The 25,977-nt window shown below is 34.7% G+C and overlaps 1 protein-coding gene across 8 annotated transcripts in view; it reads right to left on the reverse strand.

The window, feature by feature from the left end:
• Positions 1-25,977, reverse strand: part of MYO9A (myosin IXA) — a 358,540-nt gene that overhangs the window by 142,406 nt on the left and 190,157 nt on the right. For all 8 annotated transcript variants that reach the window (XM_057488942.1, XM_057488943.1, XM_057488944.1 and 5 more), the window contains 4 exons: positions 15,639-15,782; positions 14,694-14,733; positions 9,158-9,280; positions 2,830-2,910 (listed from right to left, as the gene is read on the reverse strand). In XM_057488942.1, coding sequence (XP_057344925.1) covers positions 2,830-2,910; positions 9,158-9,280; positions 14,694-14,733; positions 15,639-15,782 — 388 coding nt within the window. The remainder of the gene's footprint in view (positions 1-2,829; positions 2,911-9,157; positions 9,281-14,693; positions 14,734-15,638; positions 15,783-25,977) is intronic.

Genomic DNA, 25,977 nt, shown 5'->3' on the forward strand with positions numbered 1-25,977 from the left:
AATGGGGGAGATTATACTCCCTAATTTCAAGCTCTACTACAAATTCATAGTAATCAAAACAATTTGGTACTGGCACCAGAACAGACTCATGGAATAATGGAACAGAATAGAGAGCCCAGATATAAACCCACAAATGTATAGCCCATTAACATATGGTAAGGGAGCCATGGATATACAGTGAGGAAATGACAGCCTCTTCAACAGCTGGTGTTGGCAAAACTGGACAGCTACATGTAAGTGAATGAAACTGGATTACTGTCTAACTCCATAAACAAAATTAAACTCGAAATGGATCAAAGACCTGAATGTACATCATGAAACCATAAAACTCATAGAAGAAAACATAGGCAATAATCTCTTGAATATAAACATGAGCAACATTTTCCTGAACACATCTTCTCAGGCAGGGAAACAAAAGCATAAATGAACAAATGGGATTTCATCAAACTAAAAGTTTCTGTACAGCAAAGGACACCATCGGCAGAACAAACAGACATCCTACAGTATGGGAGAATATGTTCTTAAACAACTTATCTATAATGGTTTAACATTCAAAATATATAAAGAACTCATATGCCTCAACACCCAGAAAACAATCCAATCAAAAAATGGGCAGAGGATCTGAACACACTCTTCTCAAAAGAAGAAATACGGATGGCCAATAGGCACATGATAAGATGCTCCACATCACTAATCATCAAGGAAATGCAAATTAAAACCAATTAAAGCCACAATGAGGTATCACCTCATACCAGTTAGGATGACCAACATCCAAAAAACAAACAACAACAAATGCTGGCGAGGATGTAGAGAAAGGGAACCCCTCCTACACTGTTGGCAGGACTGTAAATCAGTTCAACCATTGTGGAAAGCCATATGGAGTTTCCTCAAAAAACTAAATACAGAAATACCATTTGACCCAGGAATACCACTCCTAGGAATTTACCCGAAGAAAACAAGGTCACAAATTCAGACATATGTGCCCCTATGTTTATCTATCACAGCACTATTTACAACAGCCATGATATCAAAGCAATCTAAGTGTCCATCAGTAGATGGATGCATAAAGAAGAGGTGGTACATATACACAATGGAATATTATTCAGCTATAAGAAAACAAATACTACCATTTGCAACAGCATGGATGGAGCTGGAGGATATTATGCTCAGTGAATTAAGCCAGGTGGAGAAAGACAAGTGCCAAATGATTTCCCTCATTTGTGGAGTATAACAATAAAGCAAAACTGAAGGAACAAAACAGCAGCAGACTCACAGACTACAAGAAGGAACTAGCGGTTACCAAAGGGAAGTGGTTAGGGAGGGTGATGGGGAAGGAGGGGAAAGGGGATTAAGGGGCACTATAGTTAGCAGTCACAATATAGGAAGGTCACAGGAAAGGTAGTGCAGTATGGTGAAAACAAGTAAAGACTCTATAGCATCTTCCTACCCTGATAGACAGCGAATGCATGGGGTATGGGGGGGACACTTGCTAATATGGGTCAATGTTGAACCCGCAAAGTTGTTCATGTGAAACCTTCATAAGATTGTTTATCAATGATACCTTAATTTTAAAAAAAAGTAATAGCTTTGTTTTTTAAAAACTAAATCATTTTGCTGATGACACTTGCATGACACATTGAAAAACAAAAAATTTCTGTAGTTCATAACTGATCTCTTCATTGTATAGGCATTAATAAGGAAGAGGAAGGTAGTCACTTATCATGACACCCTGTCACTTCTAGGTATCTCAATAGGCAAGTTTTTAGACATTCAAAAGAATATGTATTTGGAGCTTTTGATAGTTCTCTCTATTTCCTAAATATTATTCTCAATGATCCCCTAAGGCAATCCCATTTTTCTGCAGAGAGATGAGGAAGACCATTTGCCAAGGAAAAAAAAGTCAAATAGGCAATTTATGTTAATAATAGCAGTTAACATACTTATTCTATGTCCTGAAATGCTTCATTAATTGAACTCTTTCTATAAGCAAGTCTCAATTAACAATAGGGGTTCAAATGTCAATAGTCAATACTTTACTGTAAATAAAACGGTTTCCTTTTTTGTCACTATAAAATAATAGCTAACATTTACTAAGTGCTTAGTACAGGTTGGAACATTCTAAATACTTTACAGGTATTAACTCATATTTTCACAAAACTCTATGAGGTTGGTCATATGAATGCAGTATATTCTTACAGATGAAAATACTTAAGCCACAGAAAGATTAAGTAACTCATCTAAGTTCACAAAGCTTGCATACAGCAAAGCTGGAGAACGCTTTTTAAATATTAAGGAAGCTGAACATAATTCTTACTACATTTTAGCTGTTCAGGCTGGGAACTAGTTTTTTCTATTATGAATATAAAGAAAGATGATAAATGTTTACATCTATTAGATGTATTCTGCAAAGCTCTAACTAGGGGAATTGTCATAGAAACAGGAAGGAATCAAGAATGTCCACAGTACCTTCCCTATTTTATATAAATAATAATTTTTAAACATGAAAAATGCCAATTAAGTTCTCTGAAAGTATAGCTTATAGAGATTAATCTCAAGGTAACAAAGGTTGCATAAAACTCTCTTTTATGATGGGATTTCAAAAGGTATTTGCTTTCCAAATTCTAGAAAATACTAAATCAAGCCCATATAAATACTTATGGGCAGGTACGTGTGGAAATTAGAAGGATATCCATAGAAAATATAGAATACTGTTTTCCTCACAAAGACTGTAAGTTAGCTCTTCCCCTCCACTTAGTCTCCTTAGAAAGAATTTACAGCTTGGTCTGAAGTAAGTTGAGCTAGAAGTTCTCATTTGTAAGACATTGTTACCTTTTCGGCATTAGATCTAATGCATTTTACAAAATACGGTTCTGCTTGACCAAGTGTCTCCATCAGTTTGCTTAATGAGGCCTGTAATACAAAGCAATATAGTTATAATTAACATTTTCTCCCATTCCAAATGGCAACGAATGGTTTATAAATATAAACAAAACGTTGGCAAAATATACAAAAACAAGTGATATACACAGAAATAGGTTTGTTTCTGAAAAGCAAGTTGTATACATTCCCATGCTGATTAAGGATAATTAAGAACAAGAAGGGTAGTTTAATCTTAAAGCCGTTATCTTGGCAATAGTAAATATTGAAGATATATTTCAGCATAACCTAAATCTAGAATAAATTTTTCACTTTTCTTCCCATTTCATAAAACAATTTTATTCAAATTCATGCATTCCTGGAGCAACTTTGAAAATCATCCCATAAGACAGTCAGTAAGGTAATTAATATTCTCCTGCTTTACTTTTAATTTTTAATGTTTATAAAGCATGTTAGTGATGTCTCCTCATTCATTCGTGATAATGATAATTTGAACTTTACCTCTTTTTTCCCTGATTGGTCTGACTAAACGTTTATAAATCTTTATTTTCAAAGGACCAGTTTTTTTGTTTCATTGAATATTTTCTATTGTTTTACTGTTTTCAATTTCACAGAATATTGCTTTTACTTTAATCATTTCATTCCCTCACTTGCTTTTGGTTTAGTATATTATACTTTTTCTAGTTTCTTAGAGTATAAACTTAGATTATTGATTTGAGAGCTTTTTCATTTTCTAACAAAAGCATTTAATGTTTTAATTAACCTTGGAACAGTGCTTTAGCTGCACTGCACAAGTTTTGATATTTCATTTTCATTCCACTTAAAATATTTTTTTTAATTTCCTTCCTCTTTGACTCATGTTTAGATGTCTGTTTTTTATTTTCCAAATATTTAGGGATTTCTTTTCTTTTACTGACTTCTGGTTTAATTCCACTATGGTCGGATTGCATACTTTTTTTCTGAAGTATTCTATTTAATTTATCTAGTGGCTTTTCAGCTATATCTCTACATTATTTTTTAGTGGCTGCTCTAGGGATTAAAATATACAAACCTAACTTGTCACCATCTACTTAGAATCAATATTTTATGACTTCAAGTAAAACTTAGAAGCCTTTGACCATAGAGACTCCTGTCATTGTTGTTATAGTATCAACAAAGTTTTTACTTTAAGTGCTTTTTCTTGTAAGTTATTGTAGTATAATTTATATAAAATAAAATGTTTAAATCATAAGTATACTTACACTTTGATGAACTTTCACAAAGGGAACACAGTCTTGTAACCACAGAACAAATCAATAAAATATTTTCAGAATCTCAAAGCCCCTCTGTGCCCTGTCCCACTGAATTTAGCAAGGTCACTGAACATAAGCTATCACCTGCCTTCACCTTCATACCTCAACCAAGCGTAACCATTATCCGGACTTCCAAGATCATAAGCTAGTTCTGCCTGCTATTAAACTTCATGTGAAAAGAAAGACACATTATGTACAAGTTTGTATGTGTTGCATACAATTGTCTTGTACATTTTCAGTGCTATATAATAGTGATCCATTATATGACAATATCACAATTAAATTTATCCATTTAGGAAAGATTGGTTGTTCCAATTTGGCAATTATGAGTAAGTTGTTATGAACATTCTTCTACTACACATCTTTTAACGGTTTTCCAGAATGCCTGCATTAATTTATATTTCAGTAGCAACATATAAAAGTTCTGGTTGCTCCACACCCTTGTCAACACTTTGTAAAATCAGTCTTTTTTATTTCAGCCATGCTGGCAAGTATGTAGTATTTTTGCCCAAAACTTTAATTTGCATTTCCCTAATGACTAATAATGTTGAGCAGGTATTTAATAGGCTTACTGGCCTTTGGGATAACATCTTTTGATATCAGACAGTTTTGCCCATTTCTATTATGTCATCTATCTTTTAAAAAATTGATCTGTGGTTCTTCATATATTCCATATACAAGGACTTTTCCAGGTGTACTGCAAGTCTATTCTCGGTATCTTATACTGAGAATGAAACTGCCCTTTCATTCTCTTTTAACAGTGACTTTCTGTTTTCAATAGTTTCATTAAATTATTAATTTATGTACTATAAAAATGTACCCATGTTAGCCTACAAATCAATGTTTTTATTAAATTTACACAACTGTGCAACCATCACTACAATCCAGACTTAGAAATCTATCACCTAAAAAACATTCCCTCCTGCCCATTTGCAGTCAGTAACTGCTTCTGTCCACAGCCCCAGGCAACCATCAATTTGCTTCTTATGGCTATAAACAAACCATTTTTCAAAAAAAATAATCCTTTTTAGATATCATTTCTTCTGATTATAAAACCAATAGATAGCTATTATAGAAAACTTAATACATTGATATATGTTCAGAGAATAAAAATCAGCTTGGTTTAGTTTGGTAATGATTTAATTCTTAGTTCTAGGGGTAGGACTACAAACAGGTTATTTTCCTCAAGCTAATGGTCCTTTTACACAGAGAACTAAGATTTTTGTCCAAACACAAGCTTCATGTGTCCTACATAATCCTTAGACCAAAAGCTAGAAAGACCCTTAGGCCAAGGAAGAGAAAGTTTCCACAACTCCAAGCAAAGGACTGTCAACTAATGATGTAGTGGTGGATACATGTTCAACAAATGTGTGGATCTTCGAGCAGCTAGGCATGAATTCAGTGTATTTTATGATTTTGTTTTAGTTCTGCTGTTAGCTCATTACCTATATAATGAGTCTTTTTTTTAGTGTTGCTCTACAGTGACACTTTTAATATATCACAATCTACCTTCAAATATTATATCAGTTTCTGTACAGTATAAAAACCTTATAGCAATATATACTTGTATTTAGGCCCTCCCTTCTTTTGTGCTACTTTTGTCATACATTCTATTTGTACCTCACATTATACTATTTTTTTCTACAATTGATTACCTTTTTAACTGAGTAAAAAAACAAGAAAAAGTTATTTTTATAGTTAGTTACATTTCCATCATCCTAGCGCTCTTCATGTTTTATAGAAATCCAAATTTCCATGTGGTTTTCTCATCATTTTTCTTCCACACTTAACTTTCTGATATTGTAGATCTGCTGGCAATGAATTCTCCCAGCTTTTGTTGTCTGAAATAATCTCCACTTAACCTTCATTTTTACAAGAGATATTCGCTGTGCACAGAATTCTAGAGTGACAATTTTTCCTTCCTTTCAGTCTTTTAAAGATTTTACTCTTGACTTCTGGCTTTGTAGTTTCTAATGAGAAACCTATTGGTATTATTATCATTATTTCTTTGCACATAATATCTTCTTCTTTCTCTGGCTGTGTTTAAGATTTTCTCCTTTAGCAACTTGATGTGATGTGTCTTGATATGTTTTTGTTTGTTCAGCTTTAGGTTTGTTGAGATTCTTTGATCTCTGAACTTATTCATAAAATCAGGAAATACTTTGGTCATTAACTCTACAAATGTTTTTCTGTATCTCCCGCTTTCGTTTCCTTCCGAGATGTCAATTATACCTCTGTTCAGCCACCTGATATTGTCCGCCGCCCCAGTTGTTTTTTTACCATATTTTTTATTTCTCTATGGGCTTTATTTTAAAGCAAATATAACTTCAAATTCACTACTTCTGCACTAATTATGTGTTAATTCCATCTAGCTTATTTTTATTTTCAAATATTACATTTTTAATCTTAAAGTCTCATGTGAGTCTTTTTCATATTCCAATTTTTTCTTATATTCATGCTTTTTGTTATACCCTTGGACATATTTACATGATCTATAATAGCTATTTTGATATCCTTATCTATTATTTCCACCATTTTCAGGTTTATTTCTAAGAACTAACTTCTCTCCCTCATTAATGGGTTGCTTTGTCACTATTCTTTACATGGCTAGTAATTTCAGATTGGATTCTAGACACTAATTTTACATTGTTGGGTTTTGTACATTCCTTTAAAGAGTGACAGATATTTTTTCTGGCATGCTGTTAAATTATGTAGGGTCACGTGATTCAAAACTTGCTTTTAAGCTTTCTGAGAGTAGTCCAGAACAAAACCTCTGGCATTTGTTTGGGTCCCCTCTTTCTGAGCTATATCAAACTGCCTATATGCAGTAAGCTGGGGCTTGCCTCATTTATTTCCCTTTTCTCAGGTGTCACAGTCCTGCAATGCTTATTATCTGATATCTAAAAACACTTGATCCTTATTATTTGTCCAGTTTTCTAACTTGTTTAGAGCAGAAGGGCAAGCCCTGTATCAACAAAACCTTCAAGAGTTCTATGACTTCATTTTGATGAAAATAAACATTGATTCTAAGTACGGCATGCAGTCAGACACCTGGGTGCCATCCAGCTCCACCTCTCATAACTTGCTCAATATACAATAAGAATAACATATTTATCTCACAGAATTGGGAGGAAAAATGGATAATGCACATGTATAAACATGCAGTAAAGGATCTGAAAAATATACTACACTGGTAATTATAGGTGAACATAAACAAATGAAAATCATTTACTATCCAGAGATATTTTTTAAGTAATCAAAAAACAGTACTTTTATAACACTTAACGATGTGTTGGAAACACTAAAGATGAGCTTTTTTGCAAAAGTTAAATACAATACATGAATATAATTTGAGAATATCCAAAATTCTTGAGTTTGAGGAGATTTTAAGAGAAATAATAGGATTATAAATTTTTGTTTAGTAGCTATAATGTACTCTTCAGATTAAAGAATGAATTTGGTATAGAGGCATCTATAAAAGATCCAACATAACAAAACAAAGGACACAACTTTTTAAAGATTCTACCCTTCATAATTCTGAGATGAATGTTTCCATTTTAGATACTAAACTAACCAAGTTATCTTGATCAAATCTGGCTTCTAGTGTTGATTTGCTAATCAGGGGGAAATGTGCTAATGAACTAACACTTGTAACAAATCTGTTTATGATGCCTATTTTTCATGACATGTTACTAAACTTTAATACTGTTTTACACAGCAGTATTTACAGTTTATCGGTCAGCATTCATTTTTCATTTCTAAATCTACAAAGTGAAAAGCCAGACTCTGGAAATGTGAAGACAGCACCAAGATGTACAGACTTGGTCAAGCAATACCTTTCTCTCTTTCTCTCTCTTTTAATAATCAAAGGCCAGTAACCCATTGGATTATGGATTAAGAAGGATTTTTTTAATTCATGGCAGAACTTCTATTATATGTCTTTCTTCTAATCTTATTAACACACAATAAGCTATTTGGTTCTTCAAAGTTGCTTTCTTTTTTCTTTCTTTCTTTTCTTTCTTCCTTTCTTTTGACCAAATAGGCTTTACAAATACAACTTTTTCTCTAGGTCTATGATGACCTAGAGAAATAGAAATGAAATGACATTTCTAGTCCATAGTTTGAAGGATTGTGCTTATAAGTCAAATAATATCATACACACTGACAATTAGCAGATAATTTACATTTAAATATCCTGGCTTAAAAAGGAAGGAACATTGAAGAAAAAGATAAAGTATAGCAATATACTATAAACAGATGAAATTATTTTCAGTTAACAATGAATAGTGCTTCTGTGATATAGAGTAAAATTATGCAAAGCATTGTTACACATGAGATTTTTAGCTCATTTTCATAAATATCTAGCAAATGAACAACAGAATGTTAGAGAGGGGTAATGTGAGAAGAATGGGAAGAAGTAAATAGAAAAGTATTTTGAAAAGTTATTTCATAAGTTACTTAGCTAATTTACTATGATCATATTTATTCCTAAATGCCCATTCACAACAAAAGGAACTGGATTTCTATGTATACAAAACTAAAATAAACAAACCAGAAAAAGTCTACAATTCCATTTAAATATTGATGGCCATAGCATGAGGTTTAAATATATATGGGAAAAAATATATACATTATATTAATATTCACTATATCTGGGCATTAGTGTTTAAAGGCATATTTTGGTTGTAATGCCAATTTTCTGCTGTCTTTCTCCTCACACAGAAAATTAATTAATTATTCTTTGAGATATTCACTACCCAGAGATGCAAGGATGAGAAAAAAAGGCAGTTGATGTTTCTTCCATCTGTTACTTCTCTCCAAAATAACAATTATACCATGGCTTTTTAGTCACGTGAATCATATTATATTAGGTATCTTGCAGATCACTTTGACCTTTGAATACCAATCTGAACAAACAGATTCATTCCTCTTTATTAAAAGTAAAATTTAAAAAAAAAAATTTTTTTTTAAGTAAAATAGGAAATTACCTGAAACTGGGCACTGATACTAGGAGGTTTCTTCTTCTTGTGCAAATGAAGAAGAGACTTGGTAATACGATCCTGTAGGGTCAGTCTTGTCAGATGCTTTAAAGAATTTACGTCTAGCAAATGCTGAAAAGAAGGGGAGGAAAATCAAATTCTTCATACAAATTCATCTAAAACAGGAAAAACAAAATTGTAACCAGTTTTTCATTATTTCCTATGTATAACAACTGTGGTGCATATGGGACATTGATAGTCAACATCCACCTTACCCTCCTGTTTCCCATAGAGGCTCTGGCTAAAAGAAAATTAATTTCCCAAACTCTCTTGCATCTCAGGCTCTGGAGGTGATTTAAGTTCAATTAAATTCCCACATGTGAAACTGAGAAGGTAGAACTGAGGCTTCGGATGCTAACCTCTGTTTCTGCTGGCAAGCATGTACATGAAAGTACTTCAGTTTTCTATGATCGCAGTGTCCAGGCACTACACTTCAGGGAGCTGAGGGGTAGAATGCAGGGCATTTACTGTGCTGCCACTGCAACGCTAAGTCCACCTTACTATCAGTGCACCCTGACCCCAACAGCTGTAGCAGCTTCTTCCTGACTCCCACATCACAGTACAGGTGACACACACCAGGAAGCAGCAGTTACAGTGGCAGCTTCCTCATTGCCTAGCTTTCTGATTATAGCTGGGTCAGTTCTGTACTGTTTTCTAACACTCTGAAATTCCAAGGCTTCTAATGACTTTGTAAGCATCTCTGAATTAAGTTCCTTTCTACTTAAAAATATCTACAATGATTACTGTTACTTGCAGCTGAATCCTAAGTCACAGAGGCAATAAACTGAATTCAGTTCCAGGGCTATATAGCTGGTATGCCAGGAGCATGTACACAGAAAGCAAGAAAACATAGTCCCTGATCAACCCGTAAGACTGGACTTACACATAAAGCAATTAAAGAATATAAAGCAAGATATTAAGAAAGTATCTGGAAATTTTCAAGCCAATCAGAAAATTTTAAGCCATACTATATTTATAGCAATGAGTTTCTCAATGGAAAGACTATCTATTCATATATCTATGTATCTGTATAATGTAATTTAAAAAGTAATAAAAATTTTATTGTATGAGAGGCACAGAACTGAGTTAAAAGACAACAAATTTAAAATCTAAAGGGTATTAATTTTGGCAATATAAACTTAATAAAAATTTTCAAGTGGCACCAAGTACAATAATGAAACAACTGCAACTAAGAAAAAAATATTTCCAACAATGACAAAGACTTGTTATTTGAACATAAAAAGAGCTCTAAAAAAAGTCTTAAAGAATACATCCCACAATACTAAATAAGCAGAAGACCTGAAAAGGCAATTTTCACAGTATAAATGACAAGTCATATAAAGACAATGGTTCAACCTGTCTTTTAATCAAAGAAACATACATTTTCTTTTAAAGGTATTCTCTGTACATCAGATTGGCGAACATAATAAAGACTGACAAAACCCAGTATTCAAGAGGGATGTGGGGAAACAGGCATATTTATGCATTGTTCTTAGGAATGTAAATCAGAATAACCTTCTTGATAAGCACTTTCACTTCTAGGTATTTAAGGAGCTTATTGAAGATCTGAATGTTATTCTGACAATGTATTTCAAAAACTAGTGAAAAACTATGAACAGAGATATGAAATTATATGAAATTCTCTTCATAAAGTATGCTTTATCCACACAACTGAATACTATACAGCTCATAAAGATATTGTAAACCTTTATTTACTGACATAGCAAAATACTTGCAAATACTATTGACAAAAAGAAGCCATATAAAACACTAACACATATGTAAAATTGCATGTGTATGTGTATACTGAATTTTGGAGAGTTTTATTTTTATTAGTTTTTTTTAATTCACACAAAGGATTCACTATATATTAAGGAAAGAAATAATTTTAGATACTGTCAAGACTCAACTGGAAGAATTTTATACTTTACTCATGAGTAAAAACAAATTAGTTCTGAAGCCTAAAATAATTTCCCCTCCAAACATTAAAGATACTTCTGAGAAAAAGACCTTACAAATAAAATAGGTTTCATTTTATAAACCATATACAAAATCAATAGTAGTATTAATTACTAAGTGTTTGTCAGTGTATGAAAAAGCACCGTACAGACTGTGGAAACTTAAACACCCACACTTTCTAATAAAGTTCTTGTTTAAATACCTAAAAAGTAGCCCACCTCTAAGTCAATTAACATGTCATTTCCTTTTCCTCTTTGCACATATCATCTATATTATCTTTTCCTTTATTTCCATATTTGTGTGTATACATATACATACGTGTGTGTGTGTGTGTGTGTGTGTGTGTGTGCACGCATGCATGTGTTTCCTCTCTGGAAGATAAACTATGAGAGAGCAAGGGCTCTGACTAGACTGTTCATCCCTGTACCCCCAATGCCTAAAATAGTGTCTGTTACAGAACAGGTATTCAGTAACTATTATTGAGTGAATGAATGGTTAGCACCTAATGACTTTTTTTTTTTTAGCACCTAATGATTTTTGAGCAATGTTTCCTCAGCAACTGGAGATCACACTCCATAAAATCACTGTGATCAACTCAATCAACAAATGTTAAGAGTGATTTCTACAGATCAGGCTTTAAGTGCTAGGAATACACTGCACTGAAGTACAGGGAAATAGGCTATAAAGACATTAAATAATAAATAATTTGATGATTATTAAGATTTGTTACAGATGGAAGAAGATAAAATAGGGCCAGTGAGAAAGAAGAGACAAGTCAGAACAGAACAACATGAAGGACAGGAGGCTAAGAAGGCCAGAGAGAGATGAACCCAATTAAGAGACAGCTGCAATAGCCCAGCATAATGTGACAAAAAAAAACAAGAACTGGAATGTGTATCAAATCTAGTAGAAAAGGGAGATAAGAGTTCATTCCTATAAGTTCTTCTGTTTATTACCTACTTTATTTTTTTCTTAACTCCACTTTTACTGTTTAGTTTATTAAGCTTAATTAATCAGTTTATTCTATTTTTAGATAATAGTTTACTTCTTGCTTTACAAGATGCTGTACATACAAAAATTAAGGAGACATTGCTTATATTGTTGAAGAGGACCAAAATGGAAAATAAAATTAACTTCAAGTTTTGAGCCTTCATGACTATAAAAGACATAGTAGATCACTGTAGGCTTCAAGTTTGAGAGATGAGCAGTGTGTCATACAACACTGCAGCTGTTGTAAAAGATTGACAATTAAGAGATAGGTCATGTTAGAAAAGAAGACATAATAGAAGTGACAGTTTCAAGGTATGAAAAATAAATTCTAAGAGAAAAGGGAAGCTACTATTGAAACAAAACTACATTAACAATGGGCTAAGCACTGTTGAAGTTTCTATTTATTAAATATTTGTCTGTTTAAATATTTAAGATTGTAATAAAAACAAAGCATTCTAAATCCTACCTAGACCAATTAAAATGAGGAGCTACAGGTTCCCTTAAAACAGGTGAATCTTATTTGCATTAGGTATAAAAAGTCGTATGGATAACATGCAATGATATTTCACATAGCAAAGTAAGAAAAAGGCTGCAGAGGGCAAAAGAGCAAAAGAAAAAAAAAGCTCAGTTTATCTACACTTCTGTTGCTTCTTTCCACATTATACATAAAACTAACTTAATGCAACAGAAATATTTTACTGAGGACACAACCATGGTCAATGAGAATACAGAATCTATAATTTTATTTATTCTTGTCTTGCCATGGTCCAAAATTTGTATAGTCACACAGGCTCAAAACTTGAAAGAAACAAGTAAAATATTCCCTAAGCAAAATTAGAAAAAAAAATGAGGCATATTTAAATAAGGGTAGGAAAACAGGATGAAAAGTAAGGTCACTAAACAAAGCCACACACCATGCATGTATGTATATACAGAGATAAACCACAGATTCAGCTCTAAAGATTCTAGTAGCAAATATGAAGGAAAATACTTATTATTTGTTGACGGCTAACCATGCATATACCAAACACATATCTCTAACTCCAACATATTTTATCCCCCACATTATAGATTACCACAGAGGTTAAGACAAGTTAGAGAATTTACTCTAAAATTCAAAGAGCAAACAACAGACCCATAATTTGAATGTAGGTCAGTTCAACTCCAAAGTCTATACACTAATAGGCTATGTGTATGTGAATGTACAAGACAAACCAAAACAAGCAAAATATTAGCTACATTAATGCAAAAACAGAAATAGATGGGACTCTGTGATTGATGATTGAATGGAATTATTTACTTCTGATGTACCCAACATTCATGCTGGGTATCATATGAAGTTTGAAGAGAAGCTCTTCATTTGAGAACAGTGAAAAGTATAGTGCAAACAGCTGGGCCCAGAGGTGGCATTCAAAACAATAAAAGCTAGAGACAGAAAAGATAAACAGATAAAGATGTTTGGTAACAAATATGGTCTCCTTTTCTCTATGTAAAATCTTTTCATGATAAGAACACAATTACAAACCATTTACATAAATTTTCTTTGTGCTTTGTGGTTTCAAGCCAGCATTTACCACTATCAAAAACTCCATTAGCAATGCATTACATTTTTTTTGGAAACCTAAGAGTCCTAAGTAAAAGGAATAATAGAGGCACTCATTTTCTTGTTTCTTGAACAAAAGAATCATGAGAATAGCACTTTTTCAGTTCTTTTAAAATTTTGGAATTACATTCACTTAATTAAAAAGGTTATAAGTAACTGGACTCCTTCTTTAGAAGGAGGGTATAAAAGAAACACTCAGTAAGACTGTTTCTTAGGAAATTCAATAAACATTTTTGGAATGCCATCTCTATATAAAACAATGTAGATCAGGGTAGGCAAATTGTGGCCATAAGCCAAATCCAGGCCACTGTTATTATATGGTTTATATGGTTAAAATTTTTAAGGAATACTTAATGGCATTTGAAAAATTTCAGTGCCCATCAATAAATTTACTGGAATATAGTTGTGTTCATTCAGTTACATACTGTGTATAGCTACATTTACACTACAATAGCAGAACTAAGTAGTTACAACAGAAACCATAGGTCTGTAAGCCTGTCTGGACTTTTTTAGAGAAAAACTTGGTTGACTAGTGCTAATGCTGATGAAGAGTTAGGTAAGCACTGATTAGAAATTATTTAAAAATCAAGTAAAATTCAGAATTTGGTCTTAACCTGACTCAAGAAGAAATGAAAAGTTTTAGGTAAAGAGGCAAATTACTCAATAAAAATTTACACTTACATTCAGAAGCTTTTCAAACACTAGAAAATGGGATATATCACAGATAAATATTTACCTGAACCATTAAGTTTGGCCATTTCATAACATCCTATGTTATTTTTTAAATGGATTTTTAATATTTTCTGAATGCACACAATTAATCTCTATTTTGGGTAAAGTATTTATTTTTTATTTATAGACTCTTTGCATGAGCAATAAATAAATTATCATGAAGTAGAGCAGCAACGGAGAAAAGCTTTTCCTCATACTCACCTTTGGAAGGCCAGGCTTGGATTTGAAGTTTTTGTTTCTCCTATAGAGACAAATCACGTTAGAAAAAACTACTGAAAAGATAAATGATTTCAAGGTCTCTATAGAAATAACAGACTATATGTACCCATTTCCAAGATCTACGTCCTCTATATCAAAACATTACCTGATTCAGCTAAAGAAAGTGCCTTTGGAATGAAGAATAAGCTAAGATAACCAGAAAAGGGATGCCTGCTGTACAACATAGTTAAACACAGATTTAAGCCAGATGAACAGTAGCATAATGTTGTACATTCAAAGCTAGTTTCATTTTAATTTTGCCTTTCTTATTCCTACATGAGATTTATTTCTGTCATTGTAAGACTTTAAACAGATGCCTAATTTCATGAATTTTTAATAGGTACTTTTCACTAAAATCTGTGATCTTCCCCTTTTGAAAATTAAAAATTCTTTTTTCTTATTCATAACTCAATATCATATTTTTATCAAGACATTATTTTACAGCTACAGAAAGGAAATAAATCCCAATGCTTATGAACATGGACTAGAGAGTCAGAAAGACCTGGGCTTGAATTGAAGCCCATTCACCATCACATAGGGGATTTTCCTGCCCGATTTGTTAGGACTGCCAGGACTAAAGGACAGCTGCAGTTAAAGACTGGGAATCCTAGAAAGAGCTAACAGTTTTCTCTCTCTGGATGTAGAGACTGTCAAAGGGCAACAAAGAATCATCTCCATTATAGCATATTCAACCATGCTTCTTCTGGTGAGATGAAAACCAAAAGAAAACACCAGCTGTATCATATGTGAGATTCACAGCTCTAAAACCAACCGCTTTTGAGTCTTATTTCAGTCAAGATTCTACTCATGAAAATAATGCTTCACCATCACTCATCTTAATTTTAAACCAGTCATAAAAAACAACCCATATTACTAATCAATACTAACGTAAGGATTCCACGGGCTCTCTCCAAGAGTTTGCTGCTAGCGGAATTAGCAAATATCCCATCTTTGTCAAGAAAGGATGTGCTACTCGATAGCCGGCTCTGGCGAATCCCAGTTCTGCTATTCCAGGCAGTATCAAATGTATCGCTGTTAAAATTAAATATAGTACAATTTGCTTTAGTTAACTGAGACATCCCATCTCTACTTAAAACTCTAAATTTTTTAAACAAGTAAAATCAAACTTTAAAAACTGAAGTTAAAATTTAGAAAAAAATGCTAGACCAGTAGAAAACAGTTTATCAGAGAGATTACCAATAAATCTGGACTAACATTTTACTCATTCAGAACAAAAATTTTCTAAGGATTCTGGCCATTCAAACAAAACTGCATGTAGATGGTGCATCATAAAGCTAATATTTTTATTTTAAATTTAAATATATTTAAATTGTTAACCATACATTAAAACATAATGGCTTTTGTCTTTGTTAGATTCAGGACTTCCAAATGCTACTGAAGGAATTTATGATCCTAATAGGCTATCCCATTCTATGGGGTTTAATTTGCTCTTGCTCCCACTCTTGCTCTTGCTCTTGCTCCTGCTCTTGCTCTTGGGGGTCTTGTTCACACAGTCACTATACACACATCCACTAAAGTTGCTAGGTTCCTTCTATAGACTGAACACTATTCTAGGCACTGGGGATAAAGGAATGAGCAAAACAGGTAAAATTACCAGTGATTACAATATAAAGAGAAAAAGGGAGCCTTCCAGGAAAAGATAGCACATTGGACACACATTTGGATTTCTCCAGGAACCTATAAAAATGTTAATGAAATAAATTTTAAAGGAATAAACACTTAAGAATAGAAAGAATATACAAAGAGACAACAGTAACACATTTTTGAAACACGGAAAGCAGATGAATACATAAAGCACATTGCCTTCTTAGTAATAAACTTGAGAAAGTAATCTTAAACTGGCTGTGGGAAAAGCTGAGAAGCATCCCTATTTACTGTGCAGAACTCCTGAATGGCTCGAGTTGAGAGTACCAAGCATTTCTGGAAGTGATGGGAAATGTGGTTAAAAACAGGACTACTAGTTGAAAGTCAGCTTAAGAAGCAGTTAGAACTCCATGCAGCCTGATGATTGTCCCTTCTTTGCCTAAATAGGAGGATGAAAGAGAAAGTCCAGGGACTGGGCAGCACCAGGTACCAAAAAGAATGGGTATACTATGAAGAGTCAAAGGAAATAATGAAAACAGATTCTCAGTCCTCTTATGCAGTTGGCTCCAGAATACTGGCAGCTGAGCAGCAAATAGGAATAAACTTTTGTGTGGAATCTGACCAGCCCAAGAGGAAAGACCCAAAGACACTGACAAATAACCAGAAACTGCCAACACACCTAATTAATCAGAAATTCCAATTCATTTTTAATGTCTCAACCCTAAATATGTACTATCATTCAAGATGTACCAGACATATGAGGAAAATCCCTAGCATGCAACATAGACACCAAAACAAACAATTATGGCATAAACAACTTGAATGGAAAAAAGGCCAGGCAGGAAAAAGATATCTTTTAAAAAGCTACCATTAATATCTTTAGAGAGAAAATTTCCATCTATAAAATAAAAACACTGAGAAAAAAATTAATAGCAAAAAGCTCATGAAAATTTAAAAAGTCACACTAATGAAAATGCAGAACATGCTCATTCATTCATTCAAAAATATTTATTGAGCACCATCTAGTGCCAATTATTTTTCTAGCAGTGGGCACATATACCAACCAATTAATAAAACAAACTAAAATCTCTACTTCCACTCAGACTTAAATTCAGGTAGAAGAAGACAATAAACACATAAGAAAATATATTGTATGCCAGACAATAGATGTTAAGGAGAAATTTTAAACAGGGAAGAAGGAAAAAAAAAAGAGCCAGGTGCTAGACTTATTTATAGGGTATTCAGGGGATGTCTCATTGGTAAGGATATATTTAAACAGAGATGTCAAGGAGATTTTTAAAAAAGCAGATCAAGCAGTTACCTGGAAGAAGAGCATTCCATACAGAGAGAAGAGCGAACACGAAGTTCCTGAGAAAGGAACGCTGATGAGTCTGAAACACAGTAAGGACCTCGGCGAAGTCGGAGTGGAATAAGCAGGGGGAGAGTGGTGGGAGATACCAAGTCAGAGGGGGAGGAGAAGGCCATGTCACATACACAGCTTTTAGGTAATATGGGGATTGTTTGCTTTTAATGGGAATAAGAAAGACTGAAGAAGATTTTGAGCAAAACATTAACATAAGTCAGCTTAAATGTTAAAATAATGATCTGGTTACTATACTGAAAACCATTTGAGGGGCCAGGACAAAAGCAGAGAGATTATTTTAGGATGCTATTGCAATGATCCATGCCAGGGCAACAGCAGTGTAGTAGTGAGAAATGGGAGATTCTGGATATCATTTTATGGTAGAGCTGATATGACTTGCTGATGAACTGAATGTGAAATGCATGAAAAGAAGGGATTAAGGATGACGTCAAGATTTTTTTACTAGTTACAGGAGATTTAAGGATGAGTACATGAGAGAGATCATTTCTTATAAAGCAAAACAACGCATATGGAAAAACATAAACAAAATAGATCAATCAAGTAGGCTCAATACCCAGACAATAGGGTTTCTGGACAGATCCTACAAAATTCTGGTATTTAGGGACAAAAAAGAGATGTAACATACAAAGGATCAAGAATCAGATAAAGGGCATCTATTTAAAAAAAAATACAGCCAATACCATTCTTAGTGATAAAAAATTGCAAGATTTCCCACTAACAGCATGAATAAGACAAGGATGTGATGTGAGCTCCTATTCAACACGGAAATGAAGTTTCTAGCCAGGGCAGTTGGTGAAAAAAAAAAAAAAGACATCCCAATTGAAAAGGAAGAAGTAATTTTATATGTATTCACATAAGACATGATCTTATGTGTAGAAAATTCTAAGGAATCCACTAAAAAACTATTACAACTAATAAATGAGTTATACAACTCAATTATATTTCTATATAATAGAAATGAACAATCCCCAATAATGAAAGCAAAAAGTGTTTTCACCTTTACAGCATGAAAAATTATAATACTTAGGAATAAACTAAAGAAATGTAAGACCTGCACACTAAAACTAAAAAATATTGTTAAAAGAAATTGATCTAAATAAGTGAAAAGAAATCCACAACAATACTCACCAAACTGATCTGCAGATTAAACATAACCCCTATCAAGCCCCAGCTGCCTTTTTTGCAGCTGATCCTAAAATGCATATGGAAACAGAAAGAATCCAGAATAGCCAAAACAATGTTGAAGAACAAAGAACAAAGCTGAAGGCATTACAGTTCCTGATTTGTAAACATATGACAGAGCTACTGTAATCAAAACAATATAGTACTGGCACAAGGAGAGACATACTGATCAATAAAACAGAGTTGAGAATCCAGAAATAAATAGTTTCATTTATGATCAATTTAATTCTGACAAAGTTATAAGACTATTCAATGGGAAAAGAATCGTATTTTCAACAAATTGGGCTGGGATAACTGTATATCCACATGCAAAAGAATGAAGTTGGACCTCTCTATCTCACACCATATATATACAAAATAAACTCAAAATGGATCACAGATCTAAATTTAAGAGCTAAAACTATAAAACTCTTAGAAGAAAACATAGGGAGAAAACTTTTGTGACATGGAGTTAGGCAATGACTTCTTAAATATGACAACAAAAGTATAGCGAAAAAGAAAAAAAAAGATTTCAAAATTAGAATTCCATGCATAACTGCGGGGCTGGCCACCCTCTGAACAATGGGTAAGTCCTTCCATCTTTCTTCCCTACAGCAAATAAAAGATCCTGAGACACAAATCTTTAGGCTTCTCAGTTGGTCCCAAAGGGTTGAGCAACCAGTGGTCAATTCATTATTGTATGGGTTCTCCAGGCTTCCCTTTTTTATTCCCATAGTCTCAGTTCTACTCCCTAGGATAATATTCCTAAATAAACTACATTCTTAAATAAACTATTTGGTGTCTGCTTAAGGGAAACCCATAAGCCTAAATGGCATTTTGAACTTGATTCAATATGAAATACTCCCAGCTGAAATACCACTAAATGACATTACAAAAGTCATAAACTCACAAGAACAAAGAGTAGGAAAGAAGACTATGTAAGGGACAAGGAGCAGTAAATAATTTTCTTAATTTAAAAAAATTTTTATTAAAAAAACAAATTTGATATACATGTAATACAAGATGCATTAGAACTGACAAAAAGTTTATATGCATATGGGAATCATAGAAAAGGTGGTACATATGTGTATGTATAATTAAGAATATTATGTATGTGTGTGTAGCGATTTCCAGGGGGAGTGGGAGGCTAAAACAACAAGTCCACATTGATTCTCATTCAGAACTCTGGAAAGGTTCAGGTATTAGAGATAACTGGTACCAAGGTAAGGATGCTGCTGACTGGGGCCAAAATGGTAAGTTGAAAGTCTTTAAAATGAGCTAGTCCCTATCATTATCCTAAATAGTGAATTAACATTCTCTTCCTCATACCTGCAGAAGATGGGAAATTTACCTTATAGACAAGCTGGAACAACAGAATCTGAGGAGAAGTCAAGGACATTAAGTATAGCTAAAGGGGTGAGGAGCCACAAGGAAATTAGGAAGAATTAAGTGGAAGGACGCTTATGGAATCATACATGCCCAGAACACTAGTAGTCAAGAGTTATAACCTGTAGGCAAGGAAAACTGATTAACCCTAGAGAAATAAATTGAGATACAGACATCTGAGTCACCAACTCAATGGTGAGGTCCCTGATCAATTACAAAATAAATCTCTAGCCCAAGTATCATCTGAGTGTATCTTGTATCCAGCGATTTAGTCTATCTCTTGATGAAAGCCTCTCGAGAACCTCAAGATTGTTAACATGTCCAAGATGAAACTTTCATTCCCCCTCAAAACTGCTGCTACTCTTAGATTCCCTATGTAAGTGCTAAGCCATAAATCTAGAAATCATTCTTAATTACTCCATCTCCTCATCCAATATATTCCACAATTATCACAAAGATATGTAAATTATAAATTCTCCCTCTCATTTTTTTTTAGAAACAAAGGCAAAATAACAGATACAATCAGAGAATGAGAAAGGTGGGCCAAAACCAAATTTTTGGTGACTCCCAAACCAGGGCTCTTCCTCCTACATGCTATGGGAAGGCCTAAGGCAAAGGAGAAAGGTTCTACTTGTGTTTTTCACAGTAAGTAACCCTAAGAGTCCCAACATTAGAATGGCAGGCTCAGTGGTGAAGCAGAAGATTTGAAGTGGGGAAAAAAAAAAGGCTGTGCCACAAAGAGAGATCAATGGAATGCAAAGGAGAATGGAGAAACTCTGTGTACACTTGAAAATCTTTGTACCAGCTGGTTATTTCTATGAAATGAGTTAGCACAGGTATCTGTTTCAGACCTTCAAGGAGTCTCCCTTAGCTTAGCACACTGTTGCTAAGATGCATGGCATAAACAATGTCTTTGTTCTTTATATATATAGACTTATTTCTTGTACATATTAGACCGCTGTTACATATTTATTGCATGCATGTAAAAATTATTTGCACAAGGTAGAGAAGACCTAATATACACTTCTCATAAACTCTAAATCCTCATAAACTAAGGTGAGAGGCATACAGTTTCTCTCTTTTCCTTCTTAATATAGGTTCACATCAATGTATACCCACCCATACCAAGCCATCAACTCTTGCCAGAACTACAGGTCTCCCTGTATCCAGTCTATTGCCTCTTCATATCATTCTCTATAATGCAGCCAGAGAAATTCTTCTGAGATGTCAGTCAGTCCCCGCTTAAACATATTAAATAACTCCTCATTACCCTTAAGAGGAAGTCCAGTATCTTTAATATAGCTAATAAGGCCCTATAGGGACTAGCCCATGACTATTTTTCTTCCTAGAGTCAGCTCTCATCACTTCTCTCTTCATATTCACATAAATTCTTCACTTATGCCTGCTCTCCAGAGAGAGCTTTCTCTCTTTTTGTTCCTGGCCCTTCATACATGTTGCTCCTCTGCCTGTAATACACCATTCTCATCTTCACAGGGCTCATTCTTACTCTTCCCTCAGATAACAGTTTAAAAGATTTTTTTTTTCTGAAAAAGCTTTCTGATCCATCTGGCCCCACATCCAATCTTCAAAAACAGTATCAACATAAAAAGTTAAACAGTCTTCCTATATGTTTCTATATTATCCTGTATTTCTTTGATCATATCACTTGTCACACCTACCTTACAAAGCACTGAATCTCCAGTTTCTACCACATGAACTGGCACTAAGTATACTTGTTAAATAAATGATCTGCCAGGACTATAAATTGTATTTATCTTTATTTTTCTTTCAAGACTAATCTGACCTTCAGGAATAGATATAACAGGCAAATAATGCCTGAGTTAGAAAGCCATTAATTTTTAAAACAAAGAACTGACAAAACTATGTAAAAACATACAAATATCATTTAGGACACAGACATACTGTAAAAGTGAAAAAACTTGGAAAAGACTTTTGAAGTAACCACATTAATACTTAAATGTTTTAAATTTATACTAAAGAGTATTGTTTCATGATACTTAAGATTTCTTATTACATGAATTGCTCATCACATGCATCTACTTACATTAATACCCAAGTTCTAATATTTTTCCAAAAAAAAACATGGTAAACAAAATACATACTAGGACATGAAGGAATGTAATGAGATTTATCTAGCTGTAACATAAGAGAAATCACTCAAAGCTGTTTGTTGTTGATATCAAGTCATACTGATTCTAAGAGAACCTTAAAAACCACTCATTTTTATAACATTAAGCATGATCATTTCTAAAACAACCCTAGTAATAATTTGACTTTTTAATCCTTCAAACAATTTACTTTTGTTCTCATTGTTGCATTTTATAACACAATGCCTCGGGTGGTAAGTAGTCATTTGCCCAGATCAAAAGTATATTGAAATTAGCTGAAATCAGGATCCACAACATTCTACACAGTCAACTCTTAGAATGGTTCCATAACACACCAAGTATTAGTGAGAACTTACTCCTTTTCCTTAATTTCTGTAGCATGATAGTATTAAGACTATTTAATTATGAAACCTACCATATACTTCTACAGTGTACAAAATTCATTACATACTTTCTAACAATAAATTCTGATGATATACACTCCTGCTTCCTCATAGTTAAGTTTCCAAAGGCATTTTTTTTTCCAATATAGGCTGATGTATTTTACTCTTCACTCATTCTGCCCTATAAATATTTACTTATAAGAGCTTTTTCTACCTAGGAATGATTGCATCTTTGGCTATGAATGCACTCTCTTCAGTTCTTTATATTAAAGGTCTGTTCAGTAGCCTCTATAGTGCATTTATCATCTCTGCTTCATGGTATGTAATTATAGCCTTTGTATTTTTCTCAAATCATATTTTGATATAAAGACATTTGTTTCCAATTTTTACCCTTTTACCAAAAAACAACTGCCCTCTCAATTTTAATGTAAGTTTCATCGCTTGAGGATATTTGCACTGCCTAAAAACAGTTTTAATATTTGTATTTCCTTAGTTTTATATAGACTGTTGTCGTAGATCACCAAAAAATCAAACATTCCACTCCTCCTTTCCACTCACTTATTAGGAGTATTCCACAGGGAAGGTCCAAGACTCTACTTGGTAAATATAAGCAATTGATTTCATGGCTGATTTCATAAGTATCTATTTATTCTATCCTCTCCCTCTTCTCACCAATTTTCTCTAAAATGTGTCTAAAATAAATTCACCAATACAATAAATACAATCTGGAAGGATCTCTCATTAAGGCTTCTAGCTTATCTTTTCCCACAACATTACTTCTACGTTACTGCTATGTATCATTCTTTATTGTATGCAGTGGAAAAGAATCAAGCTGAGGTGATCAACTTCCCTGTGAAGAAAGGACTCATAAATGAGCTACATATACTTTACAAAATTACTTTATCACACCATGAGTATCTGAATTCCATTAATTTCCTGATCCTAGACCAACATGATCAATCTTAAACTAAAATATTAGACTAACCCAACTGATACATAAAAAACAGAAGCCTATACAGATCACTTTGGGCATCCAAAATTGAAAGTACAAAGAATCACAAACTAGAAATTAGGAGAATTATGAAAAAGAAATTGCTCTGGGAAATGGGACAAGTCACAATTTCCTTTTTTTTTACCCAAATCAAGACATGGATTTCCTTAAATTAGGGATGTCTAATGACCAGGATAAGAATATTGCCAATAGACTAAGTTGAAATCATACAGATAATCAGACTAATAATCTAATTCATTCTTGGATAAAATTTAACATGCAAATATAGTGGTTGATTTCATTACTAGCCAAATATCACTATTAAAAGTAAACAAAAGGGAGGGATCACGGGAAGATGGCAGCGTGAGTAGTTCAGAGGAAATCTCCTCCCCTAAACATATATTTATGAAAATACAATAAATACAACTTTTCCGAAAAGAGACACCAGTGGATGCAGTACAACAGCCAGGATACATCTACATCTGCAAGAACTCAGCATCACACGAAGGGGGTAAGATACAAGCCACAGCCAGGCGGGACCCGAACGCTCCCCCACCCCAAAACCCGGCGGGAAGAAAGGAGTAGGAACGGAGAGGGAGTGAAAGCCCAGGACTACTGAACAACCAGCTCTAGAAATCCGCACCCAGAACACAGACACAAGGTGCATGGGGTGCTGCATATTAGAGAAATAGAAAAGCAAAACCTGGGGGCAGGTCCCCTCAACCGGCGCCCCTGACACAAAAGAAAAGCGAGTGCTTTCTGCAAGTCTTAAAGAGACAGGGACCCCCATAGCTGGACGAAGTTGTCCCGGCAGTTGGGAATACCGGGGAAACTTAGGCGCCCTAAACGGAGGCAGTGCATCTCTGAAGCCCCTCACAGGACTTGGCAGCCTGCCAGTTGTTACTCCAACTGGCGCGGACCCCGACACACAGGCCGAGTAGCAGAACAGTGGGAGCGCGCGCCAGGGGTGGAAGCGCTGGAAGGAACTGAGAGCAGATCCGTGCGCCACTGGAGAGGCTTGTGCTAGCCCGCACCAGCGCAACCAAACAGCCCGGTTGCGGCTCACGCGCACTGGCGGCAGTGAAGCCAGAGCCCAGTAGAAGCCTGCGCGGAAAAGCCCCGCGCACACCGGCAGCGGAGCCAGAGGGAGCAGGCATGCTCCCAGGAGCTGACCGGAATCCCAGCCCAATGCACAACCATCTGGGCCAGACCCAAAGCCGCTGCTGTCACACAGCTGCCTGGCAGGGTTGCCGCTAGCACGGAGGAGCACACCTGGCATGCCTGCCACTCTCCACAGGGCACCGCGCTGCACTGATGGACACCCCGCCCACAGCAGCTTAGGGGACTAACCCGGTGGCTGCTCCAGGAGAGCAGGTAGCTGTCACAGGCAGCGGAGAAGGGCAAGGCATCCAGCAAGCAGGAAAGGACTTTCTTCTCCCAGCTGACACACCCGCAACCTGCCTACAGCCACTGCTATCACCATGAAAAGGCAAAAAAATCTGGTCCAGTCCAAGACAGTTACACCTGAGAAAGGATCTGCAGAGGCAGACCTAACCAGTCTCCCTGAAAAAGAATTCAAAATAAAAATCATAAACATGCTGACAGAGCTGCAGAGAAATATGCAAGAGCTAAGGGATGAAGTCTGGAGGGAGATTACAGATGTCCGGAGGGAGATTACAGAAGTGAAACAAACTCTGGAAGGATTTATAAGCAGAATGGATAAGATGCAAGAGGCCATTGATGGAATAGAAACCAGAGAACAGGAACGCATAGAAGCTGATGCAGAGAGAGATAAAAGGATCTCCAGGAATGAAACAATATTAAGAGAACTGTGTGACCAATCCAAAAGGAGCAATATCCGCATTATAGGTGTACCTGATGAAGAAGAGAGAGAAAAAAGGGATATAAAGTGTCTTTGAAGAAATAATTGCTGAGAACTTCCCCAAACTGGGGGAGGAAATAGTTGCTCAGACTACGGAGGCACACAGAACTCCCGAGAGACAGGATCCAAACAGGTCAACACCAAGACACATAATAATTAAATTGGCAAAGATCAAGGACAGGGACAGAGTATTAAAGGCAGCCAGAGAGAGTAAAAAGGTCACCTACAAAGGAAAACCCATCAGGCTATCATCAGACTTCTCAATAGAAACCTTACAGGCCAGAAGAGAATGGCATGATATATTTA

The sequence above is a fragment of the Manis pentadactyla genome, chromosome 11 (genome assembly GCF_030020395.1).
Source record: "Manis pentadactyla isolate mManPen7 chromosome 11, mManPen7.hap1, whole genome shotgun sequence".
In the NCBI taxonomy this organism is placed as follows: Eukaryota; Metazoa; Chordata; class Mammalia; order Pholidota; family Manidae; genus Manis; species Manis pentadactyla.